The 26786-nt window shown below is 30.4% G+C and overlaps 1 protein-coding gene across 1 annotated transcript in view; it reads left to right on the top strand.

Moving 5' to 3' along the window:
• LOC136082237 (uncharacterized) overlaps positions 1–19588 on the top strand; it is a 38866-nt gene extending 19278 nt beyond the window's left edge. The window contains exon 4 of the mRNA XM_065800821.1: positions 18930–19588. Coding sequence (XP_065656893.1) covers positions 18930–19520 — 591 coding nt within the window. The 3' untranslated portion in view covers positions 19521–19588. The remainder of the gene's footprint in view (positions 1–18929) is intronic.
• Positions 19589–26786: the final 7198 nt, after the last annotated feature.

Genomic DNA, 26786 nt, shown 5'->3' with positions numbered 1-26786 from the left:
CCCATATTGCTTGCTCAAAACCAGTCAATACACAATAATATCGAGTGTACTAATATACCATCCGCCTCAGTTCAAAGCTATTTAAACCAACCATTAAATACTTATATACGCCAAGAAAGTAACTCAAATTATTTATACTGTTACTACACAAATGCTTGTTCACTGAACAACAAACTGTTTTTGCTTGAAGCCCCGGCATACAATTTTAAATACAATGCTATTTTTATAACTGAAACTTGGACTAACATCAACAGCTCAATGCATATGCATAGTTATAAACTATACTGCAACAACAGGGAAGGCCGTGGAGATGGTGTTGCAATCTATATAATTGATAAACTAAATTCGTTTGATGTGAATATGCATCCATTAAACTGCAAATCTGTTGAACAAATATGGTGTACTGCAATATTAGAAGAAGAGAACATTTTGCTAGGGTGTATGTATAGACCTCCTCCTAAACACAATGATGATATCAATGCATGCTTAAATCTTGAACAAGCAGTGTTAGCATCATTAGTTTCGGCGTCGAATGCAGTCCAGAATAAAAATGTATTGCGTAGCATCAACGTTTTATGCATAAACTAAAAGCCTTCGGTATCACTGGAAAACTACTTTGCTGGATTGGTGACTTTCTCACTAATCGAGAGTTGTGCTTAGGAAGTACAAGTCCAGCTGGGCTAACGTAACTAGCGGTGTACCACAGGTACTGTCTTGGCTCCACTTTTGTTCATCCTTTACATAAACGATTTGCCATCAGTTATAAATTACTTCCCTTGCAATTTGTATGCAGATGAATGCAAAATTATTGCTCATATTAAAAATGCTACAGACTCAGACAAGCTTCAATTAGATTTAAATGCTACTACGGAATGATCTGAAAAATGGTGCATGAAGCTAAATTACAAAAAAAGCAAAGTGATCCATATGGATAAAAACAACCCCCCAAAAAATTACTATATATTTGATGCAGCATCTTTGACCAACGTTAACATTTTAAAATCTGAAAAAGAGCACGATCTTGGCATTACCATTATCTCGAATGGCAAATGGGATACACACGCTTCGGAAATTGCATCTAAAGCTAACAACATTTTAGGATGGATGAAAAATACATTCATAAGTAGAGACGCAAAACTATGGAAAAAATTATACAGAGTGTATATAAGGCCACATTTAGAATTTGCTACTCCAGCCTGTAATAATTATTCAAAATTTGCAATACAACACATAGAACGTACCCAGAAGAGAGCTACAAAAGTACCTCACAGCCTGAAAATATTCCGGTATGAAGATCGCCTGCAGGTTTTTAATTTAGACACTTTAACAACCAGAAGAACTCGTTTCGACTGCATTCAATATTTTAAAATTGAAAATAAAGTGAATTGGCAAGTTGAACCATTGACAGTAGAACCTAAGTATGGTCACCGTAAACGCGTACGTAGGGAAATAACAGTTAACTGTGAAATGCGTCACAACTTTTTTACAAACAGAGTAGCGAATTCGTGGAAAAATTTTCCGGGCGGTGTTGTTCGGCAAACTTCGGTTGATCTTTTTAAAGCTCATTTCAATAGGTTTTTAGATAAAAACCACTAACTTATTTTAAATGTTTAATTTAATTATCTGCTTATACTGCGTATAGCAGGGCTTGTATTCATGCTCTGTTCCAGGAGTTATCTCCTTGCAGTAAATATATACTATACTACTAAATAATAATTATACATTGTTTAATCATTATAGCCAATTTTTTATTTGAATAGGAAATGTCAATTAAAATTTTTTATTTAAACAGGAAATGTCAAATAAAACTGTCATGTTTTAGTTTGCGGAGATTTTTTTCATAAGAAACTAAATTCTTTTCAATTTTGAGTTCCAAAAAAACAAAATGTTGGAAGAAAGGTTCTCTAATTGTATTATGTGCACGTTGGCAATTATAAAGATTGTTATCAAATATATCTGAAGATTGTCTGGTTCTACAGATAGAAATATGTCCATTTGTACGAAGTCTTGAATTATAAGTTTTTCGGTGTATGTAGATTTCTTATTGCAAGATAGACATTTTAAATAATATTTTACATTTTTACTACTGCAAGTTATATGACTCTTTATGTTCCATAGAGAACCATTTGATGTTATAAACAGGCTTGTGGAGCCGCAAGTTTTATTCACGGCTCGGCTCCGGCTCCAAAGAAATGTCCGGTTCCCAGCTCGGCTTCGGCTCCCGGAAATAATAAGTTAAATTTAAATTTTGAATGAAAATTAAACATATTTAGGCTTGTTTCTCAAGTTGGATAAAAACTACACCTATTAGTTTTTATCCAACCCTTATTTTTAAAATGTGAATCCATTACTACCACATATTTATGTAAAAAATGATTTGGGGGCAAAAAAATAAAATGAAATATTTTATCAATATTAATTTTTTGCTTTATTATCATTTTATTTCAAACCCAAAATTAAATTTCAAACAAGTCAAATGTATTCGTTATTTGTCCTAAGAAATACCAAATCATCAATAAGATCCGATGTCATATGGCTTCTTTTCGTCAGAAATTTGAGTGCTGAAAACATCCGCTTAACACTAACTTGCGTCATTGGAAGCTCTGTGACAATTTTGTACAATGATTGTATAATCGAAGGAAAAAACTCTATTCCTTCCAGAGACTTTTTGCACGTCAAGGTTTCTTTTTGTTTCAAAATGTCGTGCGCTAGTTTAGGTAGACTTCAAAGTGTGCCTTTAAGTTCTCGCTCCTCAATCCCAATGTTCTGAATAGATCCTTGATCAGATTGCTGACTCTTTTTTTTTTCTTGCCTGCTCCATTCTCTTAAAAATTTTCTTTTTTGGAGACAAGTCTTTCATTTTCTCATCCAAACTCTCGCTAGAAAAAGTTTCACAATCTTCCTCCAATCTATGAAAACCAAACTTTTGCTTAATAATCTTTTTTTGAACCAACCAGAGAGTGTCCTCAGCAACTACCAAAAATTTTTAAAAAGATAACAAAATAAATTTGCTTTAAAAAACTCTAAAATAATAAATATATTTTCAATTTCTAATCGAAGTAATCAAAAGTAAAATCTTTTAATCAAAGTTTAAAAAACGTTCTCACAAAATAAATGATGAGAAAAAATGCCTGTTGTTCTTCGTTTAGAAGACATTGATAGTGTAAGTCTGCAAATACCGCTGCACAGAAAAAAGGATTACTCATTAGGATTGCTTCCCTAGTAAATAGTGTTCATATTTTTGGAGATTTCGTCAAAGTAACCATCATGCTGCTGTTCACAGAATTCAGAACCCTCAGTTTCACTACTTGCATCTTCAATAATCAGTTCTTCTGTAATATCATCTCCGCCTTCATCATGATCTTCACTAGGTAGTGTTTCTATAATCTTGTTTATCTCAATCGTCTTTCCAAAATCATTCACCATTTTAATCATGTTAGACCTATTGTCAGTACTAATTCCAAGGATTTGTTCTTTTCGGATGCCAAACTTATCAAGTACGTTTTCAAGTGCATTTTGAATATCAGCTTTGTGCCTGGCATGTATGTCGATGGTTGCTAATGTTTTGATTAATATTTTGCCGCTAGAGAAAAATTGAGTATTGACTCCAAGAAAGCTTCGCCGATATCTTGATGCTCCATCAACTTTTAGGAAATTAGTTTTCCATTCAAATCGCTTCTTTTTCAGCTAAAGTCTGAATTTCCTGACGCATATTTTCACGACTGATCTTTATGCCAAATTTTTTTGCCAAATCTCGGGTCAAAATTTCTATTCCATCTCCGCTAAAAATGTTAAACGAAGCTCCATTTTGAAGTACTAACATATTTAAAGCTTTTTTGAAATCTTCTTTCTATATTGTTTTAGTAACTTTGTTAAAAAAATTGTCAAGTATCTTTTGTTTTTTTTGTCTACCAAAAGATAGAGAATCTCCATTTCTTGACAAAGTAACTTCGGATACATTTATATTCCTTTTTTGTGCGGCTTTTTTCTTTTCTTGCTCCTGAACAATTTTATGATGAAGTATTCCGTGGCTCTTCTTAATGTGACGTTTCATATTTGAGGTTGGTTTTTTTACTCGTTTTCCGTCTATTAGCATTTTAACTTGCACGCCACAAATTTTTTTAGTTTGATTCTCCTCAACAAGAATCTGGCAAATATGCTTTTTCCTTTTCACTGAAGGAAAAGCATTTCACTTTATCCTCGAACATTTCTTCGTTTACAACCGCGGTGTTTTTAGTCACATCAGTCATGTTAAATGTACATCAACAACTTTTTAAACAAAATGCTAAAATGGAAAAATTAAACTTGAAAAATATAATCCTAATTAGGATTTATTCAGACCAACAACAAGATAAATCTGTAATTAAACTAATTGAGCCTTTTAAATAAAAAGTTTTTAATTAATGTTGTTTTATTAGGTTTTAAAATAAGTTACCTTAACTCACCAGAAATGAGGATTATTTAAACAAAATATCGCGAAACATATTCTGATTAAAACTTTTAATTTGTTAATTCTTCACTTAAATTGCAATATATAAATTTATGTTTACATGTATTTTAATAATAACAGTGTAAAAGTTCCGCGCCTGTTTTTTTTTTTTTACGAGTTTCAACTTTTTTATTTGGTTGCTGTTTTTTTTAATTACTTATAAAATGTGCGTACATAAGAAAGAGTATATCAATTACAAATAACAACTAATAAACTTGCTCGCCGGAATTTTTTTTTAACAGTAATAATAACAACAATAATAATCGTAAAATGACACCCAAAATTAAGACAAAGTTTCTCATTACCTGAAACGTCTTATATTAAAAGAAACAATGATGAAGAAACAATGATAAAGAAACAATGAATAACTTTATTTTTAACTTCTGAAGCAAGAGATCTAGCTACTGCACAACGGCTGCTCCTAAAATTGCAGAGGGGGTTTGGGGTGGACAAAATTCCCCCATTCCATTTTTAATATCGCCCAACTGCCGCTAATAATGAATATAACTATTAATTGTCAAAGTTATAAGCAAAAAAAAATTTCTCTTGACTATGTTACCAATATTACATGTTACATGCATTATGATTTAAAATTAAACCAACTGGGAAGATAAATAAAGCTAATAAAAACCTATTCTAAAAACAGAAAATAATAATATAGGTGTCAATAAAGCAATGTTAGCAATCGATATTATAATAATTTAAAACGATTTATTCAACAAGTTCGTTCAACAATGAGTGAATAATATTTGTCTACTATTAAAAACAACATTATATTCCAATGCTTTGGTCACACAGATTGGGTGGTTGTTTAAATGCAATTACTGGCTGTATATTTAAAAAAACTTCCTTTACTCCGTATTAGTGATCGACCGAAACCGAAATTTGAGCCGAAACCGAAAGTACCGAAATTTCGGTTCAGTGAAACCGTAGCCGAAACCAAAACCGAAATTTCGGCCGAAATTTGAAAAAGAATGTTTAAAATCCCTGAACCTTTTATGATCACCGAATTAAAGCAAAAAAAAACTATTTTACATATATCTAAGCAATCACCATGAAACATAGTTTGATAAAAACTATAATTTCAATAATTATAGGTAATAATTGAAGTATTTTCTCTGCGGAATACATTTTTTTTCATATTTTCTGGCAAAAGTCTGTTTCTTTTATTTGAAAGAATGTCTCCAGCAGTTAAAAACAACCTTTTTACTTCGGTAGGTGTTGGTCGAGGTCGTAGGAATCTCTTTGCTACTTTTGCCAAATCAAACTTTGCTTTTAATGTTATTTTCTAATATAAATCTATGAAGCTTCAGACCTTCTTCGGAGTTTAAATCAATTTTGAGATTTTGTCAACCCAACCAGGCATTGCAAATTGCAACATTTCAGCCCTCTGTTGTTTTGTTCTGGTGTCAAATTAGGGTATTGTTCTTTTTTTAATTGTAATAGGCTCAACTTGATCTGAAGTTGGTATATTTTCAGGACTGCCGGTAGTTGTGAGTATTGCTTTTTCAGTTAGGAGATTTTTTAGAGTAAATGACTTCTTAAATGTGATGAAAGTCCGCTAAGTAATTGAAGTTTTAGATTGTGCAATCCACGAGATACTTTCAAATTGCAGATATTGTAAGTTCCGTGTTTGAAATCACTACCTGTCACGGTAAAATGATTCCATAAACCAGTTTTTTATTGATTATTTTCCATTGTAAAATTTAGCACTGAGAAACTTTTGATGAAACTATTGGTTTGGGTTGCTTTACTTAAATGTTCACTCATTTTAAGAATGATTTTGAGAATAGTAATTTAAAACTATTATGTAACGTGATTTCAATTAAAATTTCGACAATTGTCATAATTAAAAATTGATTTACTAACAAACGATTACAATTAGGAAACTGTCATGATCCCACTCTAAATTAAAACTTAAAAAAAAATCTTATAAAAGTTTCGGCTCATTTCGGTTGCGGTTTGAACCAAAATTTCGGCCGAAAGAGGAAAAGTAAAAAAATTATTGAAGCAGAAATTTTGATTTCGGTTTCGGCCGAAGTCGAAAGTTTCCGTTCTTTACTCCGTATCGTTGGAAAGACGTTGGCATGATGTTAAAAATGAAACAGCGGAAAAACGTCGTTTTGCTAACGTTATTGCAACAATGTAAAAATGACATTGTAACAACGTTACATTTGAGCTAAATGATGTCGGGAAGGCGTTAGAGCAACTTTAAACTTTAAGAAAAAAGACGTTATAAAGACGTTAGACAAACGTTATATTTTGACCGAATTGACGTTAAAACAATGCTTTTTCTATCGTTGTTTAGACGTTGGAATAATGGCAGAAATGAAACATAGACCAACGTTATTTTGACGACTTTGGCTGTTGTAAGAAAAACATCCTCAAACGTTTTTCTAACATTTTCGATGTAATTTCTACACTCCAAAAAATAATAAAGCACAATGTTAAAAAACAATAAAAAATAATAAAGCAAAAAAACAAAAAATCATAAAGCATTGTATAACATAGCGGTGTGAAGTTCTTTTTTCCTTTTATTTTTTAAGGTACACGGTTATTATATTAGTCCGGGCAAATAATTGAATGCAGAAATTAAAAGACTAAAAAAATAAACATTGCAATACTTTTTTCAAGTACTTATCATATAACTTTTGTTTTTTTTAAAGATTTTAGTAAACCGTTAGACATCCATGGAGTTAAAACAGTTTTGGTTTTTACAATAATTTTTTTTTCAGGAAATGCTTGATCATAATGCTTGCAGAATTGATTTAAAAATAGATCATATGCGTTGTTAACGTCATGTGGCTGCAATAACAAATTCGAATCGACGTTGTCTCTTAAAAGATTTTGAAATTTTTTTACCGAGTTTTCATTGATTTGTCGCCTAAATATTATGGATTGAGAATGAATACGGTCAAATATTATATTGTTAGTAACTAGGAATGTTGGGAAATGATCCGATAAGTCAGTTTTGATTATGCCTGTGTAAAGACGGTTATTAAGATGGTTATTAGTTATTATATTATCAAGAAGTGTAGAAGAGTTGTTAGCCACTCTCGTTGGCTTGTTTGTTGTCGGAATTAAATTATTTTGAAGAGGAGTACTTTTTTTTTTTTTTTTTGTAAATTCACCTCCCCAAGGCCGAGAAGGCCACTATAGACGAGGAGGCTACTTAATTGTGGTTATAACCCTCCTTCAACTCTATAACTCCGAAACACGAACCTTGACGAACAAGGCCGCTGCGCGGAGAAACAAGTTGAACTTGGTACTATCAGGGACATGATGGGAATCAAGCTCAGAACCTCTCGCTCATGAAGCGAACACTACCACTACACAACACAAATAGTTAGCAATAGTTAAAAAAAAGTAATAAACCCTAACCCTTGCTGAGACAGATTCGGGATTTCTTTCGTTTTCTTAGACACCCACTCGCGTACAATCAGCATATCATATCATACACCCAGATCAAGGGTGCCACAAGTCAAAAAGTGTTAAACTGAGAAAATCAGGATTGAATTTTTAAGTTTTTAATATATTTCCAACTATGAGTGCCATTTGTATCTGTTATTTTGTAAACATTCGTTTTAGACTTGTGGTATTTTGTCACCATCTACAACACATAACATACTATCAAATGACATTCATAACTCAATATCCATAATTTTGGACTTGTAGCACCCTTGATCTGGATGTTCGATATGATATGTATGCAAATTTTTTCAGCTGCCGCTCAATTTTCATTTTTTCTCTAAGATCTTTTCTTATTAAGTTCGTTTCGAAGCAGAAATATTTTTTTATTTAGATATTTTTACCCTTTGATTTAGAAGAATTTTTTAAAATTTCTACCTTATCTTTGTAGTCTAACAGCTTAATAATAATTGTGTGTGGTGTTTGTACATTTCCGCGTCCAATGCGACGCGCTCGTTCGATTCTCACATTTTCCATCCCTAGAGTCTCCTCAAAAAGTTTAATCACTTTTATTTCACTTTGACACCACGTTTCATTTTTATTTTCTTTGATGCCATCAATCCTAAGGTTATTTCTTCGTGACCGATCCTTAATTTCTCTAAGTTTTTTTTTAAAGTCAATAAACTCATCGTTTTTATGGGCTTCGGTTTTACAAAATCTTTTTTATTCAATAGACTCAATATTATTTTTGACCTTTTTTTTGATGTGTTCCTCGTGAAAATTTAAACTTTCCTTTATATCAAATACATTCTTTTCCAATCGTTTAATTTTTTCCACGCTGTCAATGTTTGTTTTAGCTTTTTGTTATCGGTCGCTCGTTATTTTTGCGTTCGCACTGATGAGTTTAAGAATATTTTCTTTTTGTCGTTTTATTAGTAATATTATATCTTTTTTGTACTCCGCACACATTTCCTTAAACATTGTTCGAATTTCGCGCATGGCTACTGCCATATTCAATAATTGATAGCAGCTTGTATTTTATACTTTTAAATTTGTATTAATAAAAAAAAAAATTATTCGATAATAAAAAACACGTCTGTTTGCCTTAAAAGTAAATGCGGAATGTAGCATTTTTTTCATTGTAGCGAAGGTATTTAATTTAACAAAAATTCTTAATCAATCAGAAACGCACAAGAAACTTTTGAAAACTATAGACAAAATATCAAAGTTTATTTGAGAGCACTTACTAGGGCTTCCAGTTAGAACTTTTTTTAAAAGTTCGAACCTGAACATGTTCGAACTATTACGGGAAAAAGTTCGAACTATTTCAAGGCATGGCTTACTATATAACAGGCCTTGCCAACGCGCGGCTTGCGTAAAAAACTGGAGGCAAGATTAAAAATATTACTTTTCAGATGTTTACATTTTCAGTTAGGTGATTTTCGCATGAATATAATATTTGTATGATATATATACTAAAAGTAACTTATAAAAAGTGAAAAGATGAATTTATTCTTTTTTTTTTAATTTTGTTTATAACTAACATTGTAATATAACTAACAAATAACATTTCTAAAAATTTTAAATTAACTTAAATGTATCTAAAACTAATTATGTTTAAACAATTTAGTATATATAGATTTATATTTTGCTATAATTTAATGTTAGCATTTACCACAAAATTTATTAATGGGTTTTTTAAGTATTAAAAATAAATTTTTGAGAAAAAAGAGATAAAATCTTTAGAGAATAAAAAGTAAATACAAGCTTTTTAGATATTTTACTAAACACTATTTTACAGTTTCTGTTAAAAACATTGCAAAAATTTTACTTTGCGCTGAGTTTTATTAACTTCTGCTTTGGCTCCTTGTGGGAACGAGGGGAATAGAGTCGACAATAATTATTAAATAAAATATTTGTCATTGTTAATCCATGATGTCTTTGCATACCTAATGCATAAAATTCTGATAGCATCATAAGGGGGTTACACAGTGATGACCGACAAGTGTCATTATATACTTCATAAAAAGAATGTAACAGTAAGTTGCCCATTGATAAACTTTGTCACCAGGAATTGTTAAACTTCCTCGATTTATGTCCTTTACAAAATTTCCATACGCTTCATAGAAATAAAAGGTGTCATCTGGATTTTCATCTTCACGAATAATGTACCCAGCAATATAAACTAATGACATTTTAATATCAACAGTCAATGAATCACACAGAGCAGGTAAGTTGTCAATAACGGTTGCAAATACCCTCGCTTGGTAAAAACATACATTTTGGACAAGAGTGATCTGAACCTAGATTGGCTAACACATCTGAACTTTTCTCAAACTTTAATAGCAACTTTGTACGGTATATAGTTACTTTTTCAAGAACTTGTTGAACGGAAATAATACAAACTGATGAGTTGTATCTAAAAGATATTTTGACAACTGAACCAAACCATAACAGGTCAGAGCTAAACAATTAGCAGTGTCTCTTGTTAGTAATTTGACTCTTTTTCCTTTTTCTGTTTTTTTTATTTGTATTGCAAAATTGCAGAAAGTTTGCTTAAATTGTCATCATTAGCAGAAGCAATAGCAGCTCGATTAGAATCTTTCAAACAAATGTCTGCATATGGACTGTAAACATTACAAATTTTCCGAAATTCAACGACTTTAAAGATGAAAATAATCGTCCCTTCATTTTCATGCAGGTCTGGATGACTTTTTAATGCTGACAATGTTTCATCGCAAAACACTTGCAGACAAGTGCTAACTTTTTGTCTTTCAATTGGCTTTGGATAAACAGAAACTTCTGTTAATTTAGACATTTTAACAATGTTTTTCGCTTCAAGCTTGTACAAATTAATAATATCAACCCACCGTGCTATTTTTTTTCTCCATCAATATAAAATTCAAGTTCTTGAGTTTTTTCTGTGATCCAGTTATTACGTATACTTTTCAATAAATGAACATAATCAAATAAAAGAAAAATATTGTCTTTAGTACACCATGCTTCTTTTTTTTCAAAAAAGTTATAAAACTTCTAATTGACTCTGTTACAATCATAGACAATAGCAACAACATTGCCCCCATTATTTTTAATTGCATCAAGAATGAGGGTTGTCTGTTCAAAAAGAAACTCAGCATCAAGTTCTCTGACTGGTAACATTTTGTAAAGAAATTTTAGTCCATTAAACAATGTTACAGCCAAAAAGCTCAGTACTGTGTTTGCTAACAGATGAGGTTTGTTAACTGATTTACCAAATACTATGCCACCATGATACTGCAACATTGGTTTAACATAAACCTCATTAAGAAGTAAAATGCATGTTTTTTGTCTATCATCTCTAAGATTAGAGAAAACATGTCGGATATAAGTGGTATCATCTAAAGATTTACATTTAGATGTAATTCTCCCTAAAGTACGTAAACTTGGAAGTTCAAAATATTCTCTGATGCGATTGTAGGCTGATCGCGAAAGAGAAAAATACTCAAATGCTCGCACAATTGTTTCAATTGGATACTTTTCTTCCCCAATACATGTTTTATTCATTGACAAAATTTGTTGATATACAACTTCTTTTTTGGGTGTTATTTCACAACAATTTAAAAATCTTAATGTTCTATTAAAGTTGGTGAATTAAAATTATTACATATACGTGGTATAAGTCACGTTGATAAACGTGGTAAAAGTCACGTAGAGAAACGTAGTAAAAGCCACGTAGATAAACGCGACGAAAGTCACGCATTCATTTATGGTTTTTAATGACTGTTGTTGTTTTATAATTGTCTTGGGAATTATAACTTTGTATTTATATACGATTTTATGTAATAAAAGAAAGGTTGAAAAACGCTTAGATAGTTGTTTTTAATATATGTATATAAACGAATAGAAGAATGCAACACTTAATGCTTCTTGGATATGAGAAAATTTGTTTATAATATAAACTCGGTTAGATGATAAAGTCATAACACTAATTTTAAGTGAGATCTATATATATGCAAAGAAGAAATCTAGCAATAGCACTTTCCTTTAAAAAGTCTGAAGACTGAGTATATATCATTGCATAAATAATTAATAATAGCAAAATTAAATTCATTAGTTTTTAACTTTTCATATAAAACATTAATACTTTCTATTTTTTCTTGTGAATTAAATATTGCTAACTCATCCTCATCCTGCCAGCGAACACTATTAAGACTTTTTGATGTTTTTCTAAGTGGCATGGATACAGTAGGAACTAAGCTTGGCTTCATACAATCAAATACTGACGGAGCATTAGTCTTAACTTTCCATAATCAGTAACAGTTGAACAATTTTTTGGCCAATGTCTTTCTCATACTACGGTGTTATTAGTATCAGGAACATTATCTCTTGGTATTATAACAATCCAACGTTTTCGTTCTTCAATGTTTCTTGGAAGTCTAAATGTTTTAACTCTATTCTGAGGATTATAATTGCCATTGCAATTTGTTACACAACATCGACGAACCAATTTTTAAATACTAAATTAAATCCTTCGCTTAATCCTTCACCTCTCAACTAATTTTTTTTTTTAATCTGGAAGTTAGTTAAAATGATTATAAAATGATTTCATATTTGCATAAATTTTATGCAAATATGAAATTTATGCATATATATATTCAACTTAAATTAATTTTATTAAACAAAATTTTAAATGAAAATTATTTTGTCAATTTTATAATAATTACTTATTAATGTTTTATAATTATTATTGTTACAAAAAAAACCATCCCCGTATTTATTTTGTAAAACTGCTTGTTAGTTTTTCAGATATAAAACTATCTTGCCTCCTGTTTTTTACGTAAGCCGCGCGTTGGCAAGTCATGTTTCAAAGTTTATTTTAGTCATGTTAAAACAAACAAAAGTAAGGGGTCATCCATAAATGATGTCAGTAAATATAAGTGGGGGGAAGGGGGAGGGAGTGCTGGAAAGTTTGACACTAATTGACAATGGAGAGGGGGTGTTGAGGCCAAAATGATGTCAATTTAAATTATTTTTTAAGCTTTAATGAGCAGATTTTAACGGTATTTACATCCACTAAATGGTATAGAAATGATGTTTTGTTTGTGGGGAAATTAACATTGAATGCGGGGAATTCGATATTATATTTTATTAAATTATTTAAAATATAATATTATAAATTAATATAACAAGTTTCCCAAAGACATTAAATAAATAACAACTACTAACGTAAAATAAAAATTACTATCGTTTAATTAATATATTACCATTTGACTGCGAATCAAATTATGTTAAAAATATTAAGTCTTTGTTTATAAAATTCAGATTCGTTATTCGCTCCCTCGCGGATTATAAAATGTGGTTCAAAGTAAACTCATAAAAGTAAACTCATAAATTTGTCATTTTTTGAAATTAAATAGTCGTTATTTCAAATACGAAACTTTGATTGCTCTCTAATTGATTGTAAAACCTCATGCAATGCAAACACAAAAAGTCTATTGAAAATTCGAAACGCTAATTTCTCCCTACTCAACGCCGTTAATGCATATACTGGAAAATACACGAATTTTGCGATTTTATAAAAAGGTTATATTTCACTGCATTTTTTTAGCCCAAATAATTTTTTTTTTTTAAACTTTTTTTTCTCCTAGCGCTTTAGTTTGTCTAAAATCAAACAAAGTTAAACTTTTTTTGAATTTTTAGATATAAAATTTTGCTTTATAGTTAATGAACCATATTTTGGTATAAAATGGTGCTGCTCTCAATGAAGATAAAACATTAAATTGAGAAAACAACTTTTTCAAACAAGTTTTTAGTTATATTTTTAATTTCTAACCAGTCATATGTCTGCAAACATATTAAAGGTCGAAAAAAATTATTTATTTCAAGTTTAAAATCTGTTTTTTCCATTTTATATGAAAGTTTTTATTAATATGAGTGTGAAGAACACACAAATTGACATACGACTAGTTAGACTTTTAAAGTTAAACCTTTTAAGGTTTATTTAAAAGTCTAAGCTCAAAATTTAAACATTACTGTGATGTGAACCACCCTATTTTATAATGCCATAAAACTATTTAACTAACTTTCGGTCTTTAAATTACCATAGATTAATATATATATTTTATTTGAATATATATATATTTTTAATTTTTTTTGTAAAAAATATGTATACATATTTTCTTACTCCATCGCAAAAGATATGTTGAGTTTTAAACAATATATATAGATATTGTTTAAACTTAACATATCTTTAAAAACTTCACATTTATTGTTTATAAACAAATGTTGCAGACCGGAAAAAAAATATGTTTGTTCACCGAGAACAAATAAGGCAAAAAAGTTTGAGAACCTGCATTAACGGCGTTGAGTAGTGTGTTGAAGAAACTCTTTTAAAAAGCTTGCGCTAACGATGAGCAAAAACATTATTCTGACTGTGATGTAAACAATACTAATAAATCAATATTATAATATGGATAAAACCGCATTGCTTAACTTATTGATGGTATCGTATGGAAATGCTCATCCCAATAAAAAAAAGGCTAATATACAGAAAGAATTTGACAAGAATTCCTCACAGTTTGTTGAGCCCACCAATGAGCGATCTGTTATTGATGATCAACAAAGTGAATTAACTTTGAGTTTGTTGACCACGAAAAATCAAAAAAAATGCAAGAACAGTGGCTCATGATCGACTCAATTCTGAGATTGCAGCTTTAAATTGTGAAGTTGCTGGACTGAAGACTAGAAAGAGAAGAGGATTCATTGCTGAAGATGAAGAGGATGATTTGAAAAAGAAAAAGAAGAAACTAGCTCATTTATGTAAAGAACTGGCTAAAAAAAAGTAGGATCAAGCTCAACAGAAGAAAACTAGAGAACTGAAAAAAAGCTAGAATGGAGGAAATCTGCTTGGAGCATCCAGAAGTCAAAGAAAAACTAAAAAACCACGAACCACGACTAGGTTGTGGCTGCTAATACACAAGCTTATACCATCTGTATACGTTGGAATTACGATCAAAAAAGATGGTCTCGGAAAAACAGATGCTGTTACTTATTCTGGACCTACCTACATTGCTGTTCAATCAGGAAAACACGCATCCTCAACCGCCTTCGCTCATGCATTAGACTTTCAGCGGCTCTTGGATATCAAAGAATTCGACTCTATCATTAGAGATCCTCAAACTAATATGGTTAAGCCTATCGTTGTGTTTAGCGTCGATGGAGGACCCGTCGAAAATCCCAGATACCAGAAAGTAATTTAGATCGAGATTCACCATTTCTTGAATAATAACCTTGACGCTCTTTTCATCATGACGAACGCTCCCGGTCGCAGTGCATTCAACAGAGCTGAGCGACGAATGGCACCTCTAAGTAAAGAATTTTCTAGGGTGATTCTTCCGCACAAACATTACGGAACTCATCTTGATTCTCAAGGTAATTACATTGACAAAAGTTAATTTGTAAAAATATTAATATAATTTTTAACCTATAATAACCAACATATCTTTTTAAATCAGGCAGGACAATAGATGAAAATTTAGAAAAACAGAACTTTGGTTTTGGTAGACAGGCTTTGGCTGATATTTGGTCTGATCTACAAATTGACGGTTATCCAACCATTGCAGAGTATTTTGATCCAGACAAATCAGAGCTAGAGTCAAGAAGCCTTTTATCACAAGATCAACGTTGGATTGCCGATCATCTTCGTACAAGTCAATATTTTACTCAAATTATGAAATGTGAAAATCGTTCTTGTTGTCGGACTATTAGAAGCTCTTACTTTACTCTAATTAGAGCAAGATTTCTTCCGCCACCTCTCCATGTCAACCAAACGAGAGACGGGCTCAAAGCGGTAGATGTCTCAGAAGGAGCAAAAGGATTGTTTTCATCATCCGTTTTTATGCTCGTCGTATCAAACATTGAAGGTATTCTTCTTCGTACTGCCAAAGGATTTCCAATTCTGCCGTATGATGCATTTTGTCCATCAACTAAGTCTAGCCTAGCTGATAGAATCTGTAAAAAGTGCAATATCTACTTTACCTCTCAAGCTATGTTGATAAAGCACGCTTCTATGCATTCTTCTGCTATAACACTCCCTCTTCTATGCATTCTTCTGCTATAACACTCCCTCTGTCTGACACTTGGCAGCGATACGAACAGGTTGGACTCTAAAAGAGTCCAACCTGTTCGTATCGCTGCCAAGTGTCAGACAGAATTTTTGGCGGTCATCGCCTTGCAGAAGAGTTCGGAAACTGCTGAATGGTTAGATGAAAAAGAAGTTGACGCAACGAATTTGATTTTACCTCAAGAATACGATATCTTCTCGGAGATATCTATCTCGGAGAGCATTCACTACCTATTGTTTCAATCGATGATCACCTCAACAACCCTTGGGAAGATTATATTAAAGATATATAATATTATTTGCTTAGTTGATTATATAATGAGATATCGACTCTCTCATCAAATTATATTATAATATAATTTGATGAGATCTTCTATAATATAAATGTATAATTTAGTCAGAAAAAAAATCAATTGTTTTTAAGCATTTTTATATTTTTTTAGGGGGGGAGAACACAAAAACTGACATCATATATAACGGGGGGTTGGCCAAAAATTGACAGAGTTTAACAAAGGGGGACGAGGGGAGGGGAGTCGAAAAATTGAGAAAAAACATATATATATGTATATATATATATATATATATATATATATATATATATATATATATATATATATATACATGTTTAAACTTTTAGAGAAAAAAAATGGCTAAAGTTCCAACGTTCAAACCTGAGTATGTTCGAACTGGAAGCCTTATAACTTACAGGTACATCATTTAGGGCTTTTGAAACATAAAAATCTGTGATCTCAAAAGCTTTTTTTTTTTTTAAAGTGCTTCTGTTATTACTTATTAAACGCGTTTCTTAATTATTTTTAAAGGTTGCTGCTATAAAACTGAGAAAGCCACGGCATTTATAGCTTCCGCAGAAAAAGAAAGGCATGTCATCAAATAGCAAATTAAAATTGATCAAAATTTGTTTCAGATCCTCAATTCGCGTTTACCGACTACAAAACCTGATTCTTCCGAATACTAAGAAAGAGATATAGGACACACTTGATTTGAACAGAGTTTTTGTAAATGGGCGTCAATGAAACAATGGAAAATCAATTTTTAATTAAATTAAGAATCAGTTCTTTGATTTAGGAAATACCAGAGTTATTACTTAAACAAGAGGAAAAAAACAAACGTTTTTTGACGTCATAAATGAGAAGTTTTAACTGAGAGCTTATTATTATTGCAAATTTCCGCTATATTTAGTTCTTTAGTAATCAAATTACTATACTAAAATGATTAGATTTAATGATAATAGAAAAAAAAACTTTTCGACTTTTTTTTCTACTCATACCCCCTAAAAATAAGTGTTAGCGCTGGCCCTGATAAATGCAATAATACTAGTAAAAAACTGATAATAAAAGTGATAAGTATAATATAGAATAATAAAATAATAAAAAAACAAATATATAAAAAAACCTATATATATTATTTATTACCCGATTTGACTTACACATATTCTTTTGTTATCTGAAGAAAATGTCTACCACATATTCCTTTGCTATCTAAATAAAATCTCAAACCTGTTTTTCATTGTTATCCAAATAACGATATAGCAATCAAGTAGTAATAGTTTCATTTATTTCACCATTAAGAAAAACAACGTACAAATATAACAAAAGGAAATGGCTGGAGCAAGAAGAAGGCATAATTTAGCCTTTTCACCGAGCCCCTTTACAATCGTATTTTACAAGTCCGTAAAATATTAAAAAAGTCTTTACAAAACGTCAAGTATAAGAAGTTAAGAAAAAAAAAGTGCTAAAAAATTAAAAGTAAACTTAGTTAAGAAAGATATAAAATGTATAAATATATATGTATATACACACATACGCACATGACACATACACACATACATATACATACATATTGCCCGTATTGTTGTTTTTAAAATAAAATGAATAAAATTTCACCACCACAACAACATATAGTATATAAAATATAAAAAAATATAAAAGTGTCAATAATAAAATAAATATAAGATAATTTACAAAAAGATACGGCATGTTTAGATTAAATGAAACAAAAAAATAAAACTTTTTAAACTTCAAGACTAAATATTATAATAAATATATATATATATATATATATATATATATATATATATATATATAAATATATGTAAATAATATATATATATATATATATATTAATATATATATAAGTAATAAATAAATAATATAAAAGAAAACATTTTTAAAGAAGTGTGATAAAGACATTGATATTCTTAATAATAATAGCTGATTTTCTTCTTATTTTTAGTTTATTGGTAGTTAACATGTTTAAGTTATCAAAATAACTTTAACAAGTTAAAGTTATTTTGATAACTTCTAAAAAAGACTGGCAATATTTTGAATATTAAAATCCATATTTACTAAATGATATTTTAAATTAGTTTTGAATTGCGGAAGTGTTTGTTTTGTAAACAATATTTAGTTCATTTTTTACTAATCAGTCTATTAGTAAAATTCATTCTTTGCAAGGTCATTGCAGATTGCGGTCGTGTTTTTTTTTTAACGTTGAAAAAAAAAGAAATAAAAAAAGAAAATAAAAAACTGAGTTAATTGTCAATTGTTAAAATAAAGAATTCAAAAATATCATAAGAAAATGAAGAGTAAAAAAAAAAAAGTCATATTATAAACAAAGAAACACTTAAAAAGTAAATACTCAAAATTACCACTTGAAAAAACTAACAAAAGAAAATTCGAACATCGATTTGTACTAAGTCGCTACGAACTTTTCTACACCTTTTTTTTCGCCGAAAATAACAAATAATTTTTATATTTTTTTATTTTGTTTTATAGTTTTTTAATTTTTGGTTGAATGAATGGATTTAAAAAAAAAAAAAAAAAGTAATATTATATTAACTAGACTTTTTTATATAGATATTAAGCAATGATTTATACATATATTAAGCAATGTTTATTTTTCATTTATAAGGTATCTTTACCTATGGAAAACTTGGGATGCTGGAAAGACACTATAAACAGAGCCATGGCAACAATGGAGGGATCATCTATTATGCTTAATGGTCCATACCAAAATCGTCAAAATGCTGTTGAAAAATGTTTTAAGATTGGTAATTTAAAAGGGTATTCATCATTTGCACTTCAAGATGGTGGTTATTGTTCTGCATGCAATGATGACTCATATAAAAAATATGGATTATCAAATGTTTGCAACGGGAGCGGAAAAGGTGGTTTAATGGCAAACCAAGTATACTTAATTACAAAGAAACTGTCATTTAAATATGCAGGTTGTTGGACAGATAAAGCAGTTAGATCTCTAACAGTTTTAGAAGGAGTAGCTTCTGTTTTAGATGGTCAATATAGTACGCGCGTAGATGCTATCAACAAATGTTTCTTTGCTGCTGCTGAACGCAATTATGAATTATTTGGAGTTCAAGACGGTGGATGGTGCGCAGCAGGAAATGGCGATTCATACAAAGTCTATGGAGCTTCACTTAATTGTAGAGCAGATGGAAAAGGGGGAGCTTTAACTAACGCAGTTTATATAATTGATCCCATTTAAATATTTTAAATAGTAAAACGTGATTGTAACTTTGCTTTAAATTCTGATTTTATATCTTTTAACATTGTTTTAATGTTTATTTAGTTCAAATCTTCTACTAGATAACTTTAAATAGTTAGAATCATTTGATTATGTAATATTAAAATTACATATAAATATAATAAATACTATAAACAGTACAGTTATTTGGTCCTTAAGTTATTACTAAACTTCATGTGGGTCTTTCATACATAATAAATAAAACGCATTTTGAAATTCAATGACATATTTAATTATATTTCTTTATTATTATAACAATTGTGTTTATTTTGCGAATAATCTCATTGTTTAATCTCATTGTTTTACACAATAAAAAACTTTAACAAAAAGCACACTGAAAAGTATAGTTATTGGGACACTTTTTTCATTAATTGGACACATAGTAAACAGTTATTGGACATGGGAAAAAATATTGAAGAATCGGTTAGTTTAATTGTTAAATCGTTGAACGGCGTTGTATAAATTGTCCACAGAAAAATCATCATCACTGTCATCGACACTGTCATCATCATCATTATCATCATCATTATCATCACCAACTCTAAAACCGAAAAAAAATAACAAACAAATGTGTCATCTATTTCAGGAATGTGAAGGGCATGTTTCTGTGGAATACATTTGGTATGAAATATTTGTTTGCCATGTGAGCACTCTAGTTCTATTGTCTTCGGAACTAATTGATATACCCAGTATATGATCTCATTCTTTTTTGTTTTGTTTTTTCATTTTTGGCTCGCTTTAAACTTCAGCATTTCCTTCCTTTTTTCTCAGTCATCTAGAGTTTTCTTCTTTTCAAAGATTATTTCTCTTCGCATAATCTTGTACTTTTCTGATGTTATAGCGTAAGAAAATCTTTCGACCTTCCTCTTTCTTCTTTTTTTTTAGAGTTTCTGGCCATGTCAAATAATTGCCAATAACTTCATCATTTGCAACTTTCAAGCAACGTAATGGGTGAACTATATTTTCAGACAGCGGTACTACTGAAGTAGAAGTTAAGCCATTACCTATAATAGGTAATGGTATTTCTTTATGAACAAGAATTTCAATATTTTGTAGTTGTTGTACAGATATTGGATACTTTTCCATTAACTGTAAATCTAACAAAAATTTGATGCAGTTAGTGGACACCCCCCACTATGCTCAACATCACAAACATAAACAATTTTTCTGTTTTTAAAAAAAAATTAAAGAATATTATTTTTTCAACAATTTTTTCAATAATATATTGAAATATTTTTAAGATATTATTTTAACCATTTATTATTTCAAATGTTTTGGATTGTTATTTTGTTGTAAACTGCATTATTTTATATTATATTAATATTGTAATTTTTATATGGTTCTGGCGACAAGTTTGATATGATCTTCTTCCAGATTCCAAGTTTATATGTTTATATTACATGTAAATCGCGACATGTAAATAATGTAAACTAAAAAAAAAACAAAAACAAAAAAAACAATTAGAACCATGGATTAGGATTGTTTGAAATTCATACACTATTTATTACTATATTCTGTACATTTTTTCAAAGAAAATAATATAATTATACTTACGTTTTAAAAAGTTTAAATTTTAACGTATTTTGTACGAAAATTCGCTATTATGATGGACGCACAGTACAGCACAACAAAACACATTTTTTCACATAAATATTGCAAAGTTATTATTTGGAAAAATTGTTTATGGAGACAGATAGGGGCTCAAAGAAGATAAGGATGACAGTACGTCATCGCAATCTTTTCATAGAGCTCCTTTAGCATAATTTCAATAATATATATATATATATATATATATATATATATATATATATATATATATATATATATATATATATATATATATATATATATATATATATATATTTAATACTAATAATATGTAATATGTAATACGTAATAAAATTTCGTAATATGTAATACGTAATAAAATTTCGTAAAATATATACGTAATAAAATTTCAATTAAATATCGTAAAAAATGTCGTAAAAAAATGCGTAAATTTGCAAATAAGATTGTTAAGCAATAAACAAAAGTAGAGTAGTAACATTAACCAAAAACGTTTCTCAAGTTTTAAATTTTTTTTTTTGAATGAACTTAACGAACTTACTGTACCTTTGAAGTCTTATTGAAAGGTATTCCATACTTTAGGATCTCGATATGAAATGCTATATTCTGAATATTTATTTATTATCCGAGGCAGTTTATATGCGTTTAACATATTTGCTCTAAGATTATAGTTTTCAGTTTTATTTAATTCAAACTTGTTATTAAAGCTTATAGGAGATATATTGTAATTGTAACGATACATGAAAATTAAATGCTGATAGACAATTATCTCAAACTAATTCATCATTTTCATATCTTTTATTAAGGGTTTAGCGTGTTCACGCCTATTCTTATAGTAAATGATTCTGCAAGCATGTTTTTGTAAACTATACAGTTTTTTAAGCTTTGATGTTTGAGTACTTGCCCACAAAATGTTTGCATAGCTGATGAATCTATGAATTAGTCCAAAGTAAATTAATTTAAGACTTTGTGTATTGACTTAAGAGCGAACTCGATACATCAAACTTATGATTTTGGTGATTTTTGACTGGATGTATATTTTATGAGGAAGCCAGGATAATTTTTCATCAGCAATAATTCCTAAGAATCTTATATTGATTACAGCAAAAATGTTTCAACAAACATTGGAAAAGCGTTTTTAAAATTAGTTGACAAACATTTCCCTCCCTCTAATAAATTGCACAAAATTTTTAACAGAAACACTAATAAGGTAAGCTATAGGATATAGCTGTACAAAAAATATTGAAAGAATTATAAAAGGCCATAATTTTGCATTGAATAATAAAAATGAATTTCTCAAAGAAAAAAATACTGAAAATTGTAACTGCAAGCAAAAACTTGACTGCCCTATGAATCGCAATTGCTTATCAAAAAATATTACTTACAAATGCATTGTTTCTTCGCAAAACAACCCAGATAAATAATATATTGGCTTAACCGAGGGCAAATGGAAAAAACGTTATGCCAACCACAAACAATCTTTTAAACATAAAGAATGCTCAAAAGAACTATGCTGTATAAATATATTTGGCAACTAAAAGAAAAAAATAATAATTTTAAATTAAACTGGTCTATCCTAAAAACTGCGCCTGCCTATAACAACATTTCCAAAAAATGTATACAATGTTTACAAGAAAAATTTGAAATTAATACTCATTTAGATCAAGAAAATTTACTGAATAAAAAGTTAGAATTAATTTCTAAATACAGATATGAAAATATGTTCCTTTTAAAAAATTATAAAAACAAATGACCGGTCCAAATTTACCCTAATTCTAAAGAATTCTTTTCATGATTTTTTAATTATCTAATGTAGTTGATGCAACTTCCTGGTTGCAAAATACTACAGATATTACATAATTAATTATAACAATTCCCAACTTCCTGTGAAATAATTTTTCTATAATTTGAAAATTTTTTTATGTTTTGACATTCTTCCTGACGAACCTACTGATGGTGAAACACAGTGTTGAAGAAAACTAGATAAGTGATTTTTACTAATTTATTATTGCTCTGTTCTTTAAGAACATTGAGCACTCTGTTTGTAGAATACACTAACATAATTTATATATATATGTGTGTGTATATATATATATATATATATGTGTGTGTGAATATGTATATACATGTGTGCGTGAGTGTGTGTGTAAAGACACACACACACTCACATACACACATACACACAATGTTAGTTTTAGTAATTAGTTTTTTAAAATAAATTAGAAATAAAGTAGTGAAATAAAAGCTAGTATTCTACTGAATAAAAGCCAAGTATAAATTTCTTTCACCTGATTTGAAAAAATGTCAATGACTCTTTCAACATTTGGAAAAATTTCTTGATGTATTGACATTAAAGCTAAAGAGTTAAAGCGAGACTCAATCATATTACTTCTGGGTTATGTATTTAGCCTACGAATAACTGAAATACTTCTTTCACATTCACAAGTTGTTATTGGAATTGTTCCTAATATTATAAACGGTGTCCTTATATTCCTTAAAACCTCGTATGTCAATGGCCTCTAAAGTACCAGCAACAGTTGAAGGAATATTTGACTGGTTTTTCCAAAATAATTCCATTAAATCTAACTCAGGGTGTATTAAAGTAAAACGAGGCATATCAGATAAATAGAAATTTAAAAATTCATAAAAATCAGATTTCCACGGTTTCTTAACTTGTATTCTGGACAGTACAGTTGAAGTTTTCAAGCCTCATTAAGAGCGAGGTACTGCTGTTCGTGATTTTAAAAAACATGAGAAAAGTTGTGTTTTACATGAAAGTAAATTCTCTTGATAATCTTAAGATTATTAAAAGATTTCTCTTTTATTGTAAGTTTAGTTATAACAAAACAGTTAACGAAATTTTTTGATGCATTTACTGTAACTCTTCAAACCTATTCTTTTAACATATCTCAGCAGTGTTTTGAAATAACTAAAAAATCTATTATTAGAAATTGAAAACAAAATTGATATATATCACACGGAATGGTACACTATTGCTCTTAGTTTGACCAAAAGTATTAATATCCAAGAAGAGACACTTTGATTGTATAATGTCCAGGTTTACCGGGATAATTACCCAACAAATGCAGTTGATGACTATGACTCAGCATCACTTCTCCATTAATTGAACATCTTATTAATGAGCTAGATAATAGGTTTCCAGAAGATGGTGTGTTTGTTTATAAAGGTCTAGCAGCAGTTCCTATTTTTAATATTCCAGACTTTTTGGATTACTAGTACCTAGCAAAGTACAAGGAGGACAGTAAGCTTCATCTTCTTCACTAGAATAAGCTAACGAAGAAAACTGGCTGAGTCATTCACTTAATGATATTTTTGTATTAAAAGATATTGGAAGCACAATTATAGAATTAGGACGAAATACTTTGTTTACCATATCTAACAAAATTGTATCGTCTTAGCCAGCAGTTAAAAGTTTACCACGGGCAAGATACGTTAAAACATCATATAAAGAATTTGAGTCTTGATATAAAGGAATATTTACTGAGATGGAATCTAATATTTCAAATATTTTAGAGGGAAACTTTTTCAAACAATTCAATCGAAATTAGAAGCCTCAATACTCGGGGCGTAGTGATAAGGCAAATATTGTCTTCTTTTAGCACCGGTCATGTAGATTTTATTTATATAACACGGCATTGTATTCTTTTTTTATTGACGAAATAAAAAAATAAATAAATACATTAGCCGTTTTTAAAGACGATTTGCTTAAAAGAGAGCTAAACTGTGCAGACAATTACCATCTTCGGATGACCTTATATAAAACAAAATTATGTTAAAACAAGCTTACGGAAATACAAAATACCATTAACTTTTAAGTAATAGTTTAATTAACTTTAACACATTAACTTTAGTAATTCTTGTCAGGTCAGGTTATCCTGCTACTGGTAACATATAACCCAGTACAACCTGCTTCATGTCCTTCTGCCTTGTAGGATACGCCTTTTTAGGCAAAGGCTAGGAGATGCCAACTCCGATTTAAAACACCCCCTGCCTTGGGGCTCTTGGTTGAGTAAAGGCTAGAGATGGTGTCTCGATAAAAATACTCATCTTGGGCAGATGTTAAATGCACCCAGCTACTGTCTTGTAGAAGGCCTCCTAGGCAAAGACTTAAGGGGTAAACAGATTCTATCTGTTGACCAGCCTCGCACCCCTTCTTCATCTATTAGGCTGGCGCAGCTGTATTTTTAATACATTGTTTCCAGTTTAGGATGTTGAATGCTGGATCTTCTTGACTCAATGCATGGGTTTGCTTGTGTCACTGCTTTTATGATTAGTCAACTCATTCTATTATTTCCTTATGAGGGTACAGCTCTAAAACTCAGTTTTATGGTTCCGAGGCCGGCTGGTAGTCAGGTTTCCCGAACTCTGTGGTAGCTCTCAGAGAGGCTGATTCCATCAACAGCTGAAAAATATCAAAATATTAACAGTGCCATATTGCGCATGGATGGTGTCCCTGTTTGTACTTTTGGTGTGCATTGCGGAGGCCACATTTGGAGCCCTTTGTTACGGCTTAGGGTTTATTAGTAGTAATGAGGCAATTGCTTGGGCTATTAATCGGTGTTCTGAGTACTATCTATGCTTTGAGTCAAGTTCTTCAATCTAATTTAAAAATGAATAAAGTACCAAAAACTATAAAACACAAAAAACCATCATCATCACCAAGTTCTCTAAACCTATCATTCACTAATATTCGTGGTCTTCGAAGTAACTTTTCTTCTGTTGAGTCTTATCTCTTGCAAAGTTCACCAGACCTACTTGCTCTTTGTGAGACTAATTTGAGTTCGGCTGTCTCATCTTGTGATCTTAGTGTTGATGGTTATCTTCCTCTGATTCGTAAAGACTCCAATAGTCACATGCTTGGCCTGGGCATTTACATTCGTAAGAATTCACCTGTTTGTTGTGAAACTAGGTTTGAATCCACAGACTATACTTTCATGTGCTTTCGTTTAGCACCACTTCACTTTATTGCCTTTTTCTTTGTTCTATATCGCTCTCCTTCATCTCAAGACTGCACTCTTTTTGATGTTATTTCTGATCATATTGACCAAGCCCTCTCTCTTTATCCATCAGCTAATATAGTTATTGTCGGTGACTTTAATGCTCACCACTCTGAATGGCTTGGCTCGAGTGTCAGTGACTCTGCAGGCATTAAAGCCCACAACTTTTGCCTTTCTCAATCCCTAACTCAAATAGTCAACTTTCCAACTCGCTTTCCTGACAACCCTAATCATTTACCTTCTCTACTCGACTTATGTCTTGTTTCTGATCCTAGTCAGTGCTCAGTTTCTCCACATTCACCCTTAGGTGCTTCTGATCACAGTTTGATCTCTTTAAAACTAATATCTCATTCTTCTTCATCACCTGAATACCCCTATTATCAAACCTCTTACAACTACAGTAAAGCTGACTGGGATTCTTTCCGTGATTTTCTTCGTGATGGCCCTTGGGTAGAAATCTTTCAACTTCCTGTCGACAAATGTGCTTCTTACATAACTTCGTGGATTCAGGCTGGCATGGAATCTTTTATTCCCTCTCGACAATTCCAGGTCAAGCCTTACTCTCCTCCATGGTTTTCCTCACACTGTGCTGCTGTGATTGCCAATTGAAACCGTTACTTCCATATTTATCAGCAAAACAATT

The sequence above is a fragment of the Hydra vulgaris genome, chromosome 07 (assembly GCF_038396675.1).
Source record: "Hydra vulgaris chromosome 07, alternate assembly HydraT2T_AEP".
In the NCBI taxonomy this organism is placed as follows: Eukaryota; Metazoa; Cnidaria; class Hydrozoa; order Anthoathecata; family Hydridae; genus Hydra; species Hydra vulgaris.
Note: the sequence above shows the minus strand (reverse complement) of the source record. Positions and strands in the feature narration are given on the sequence as shown.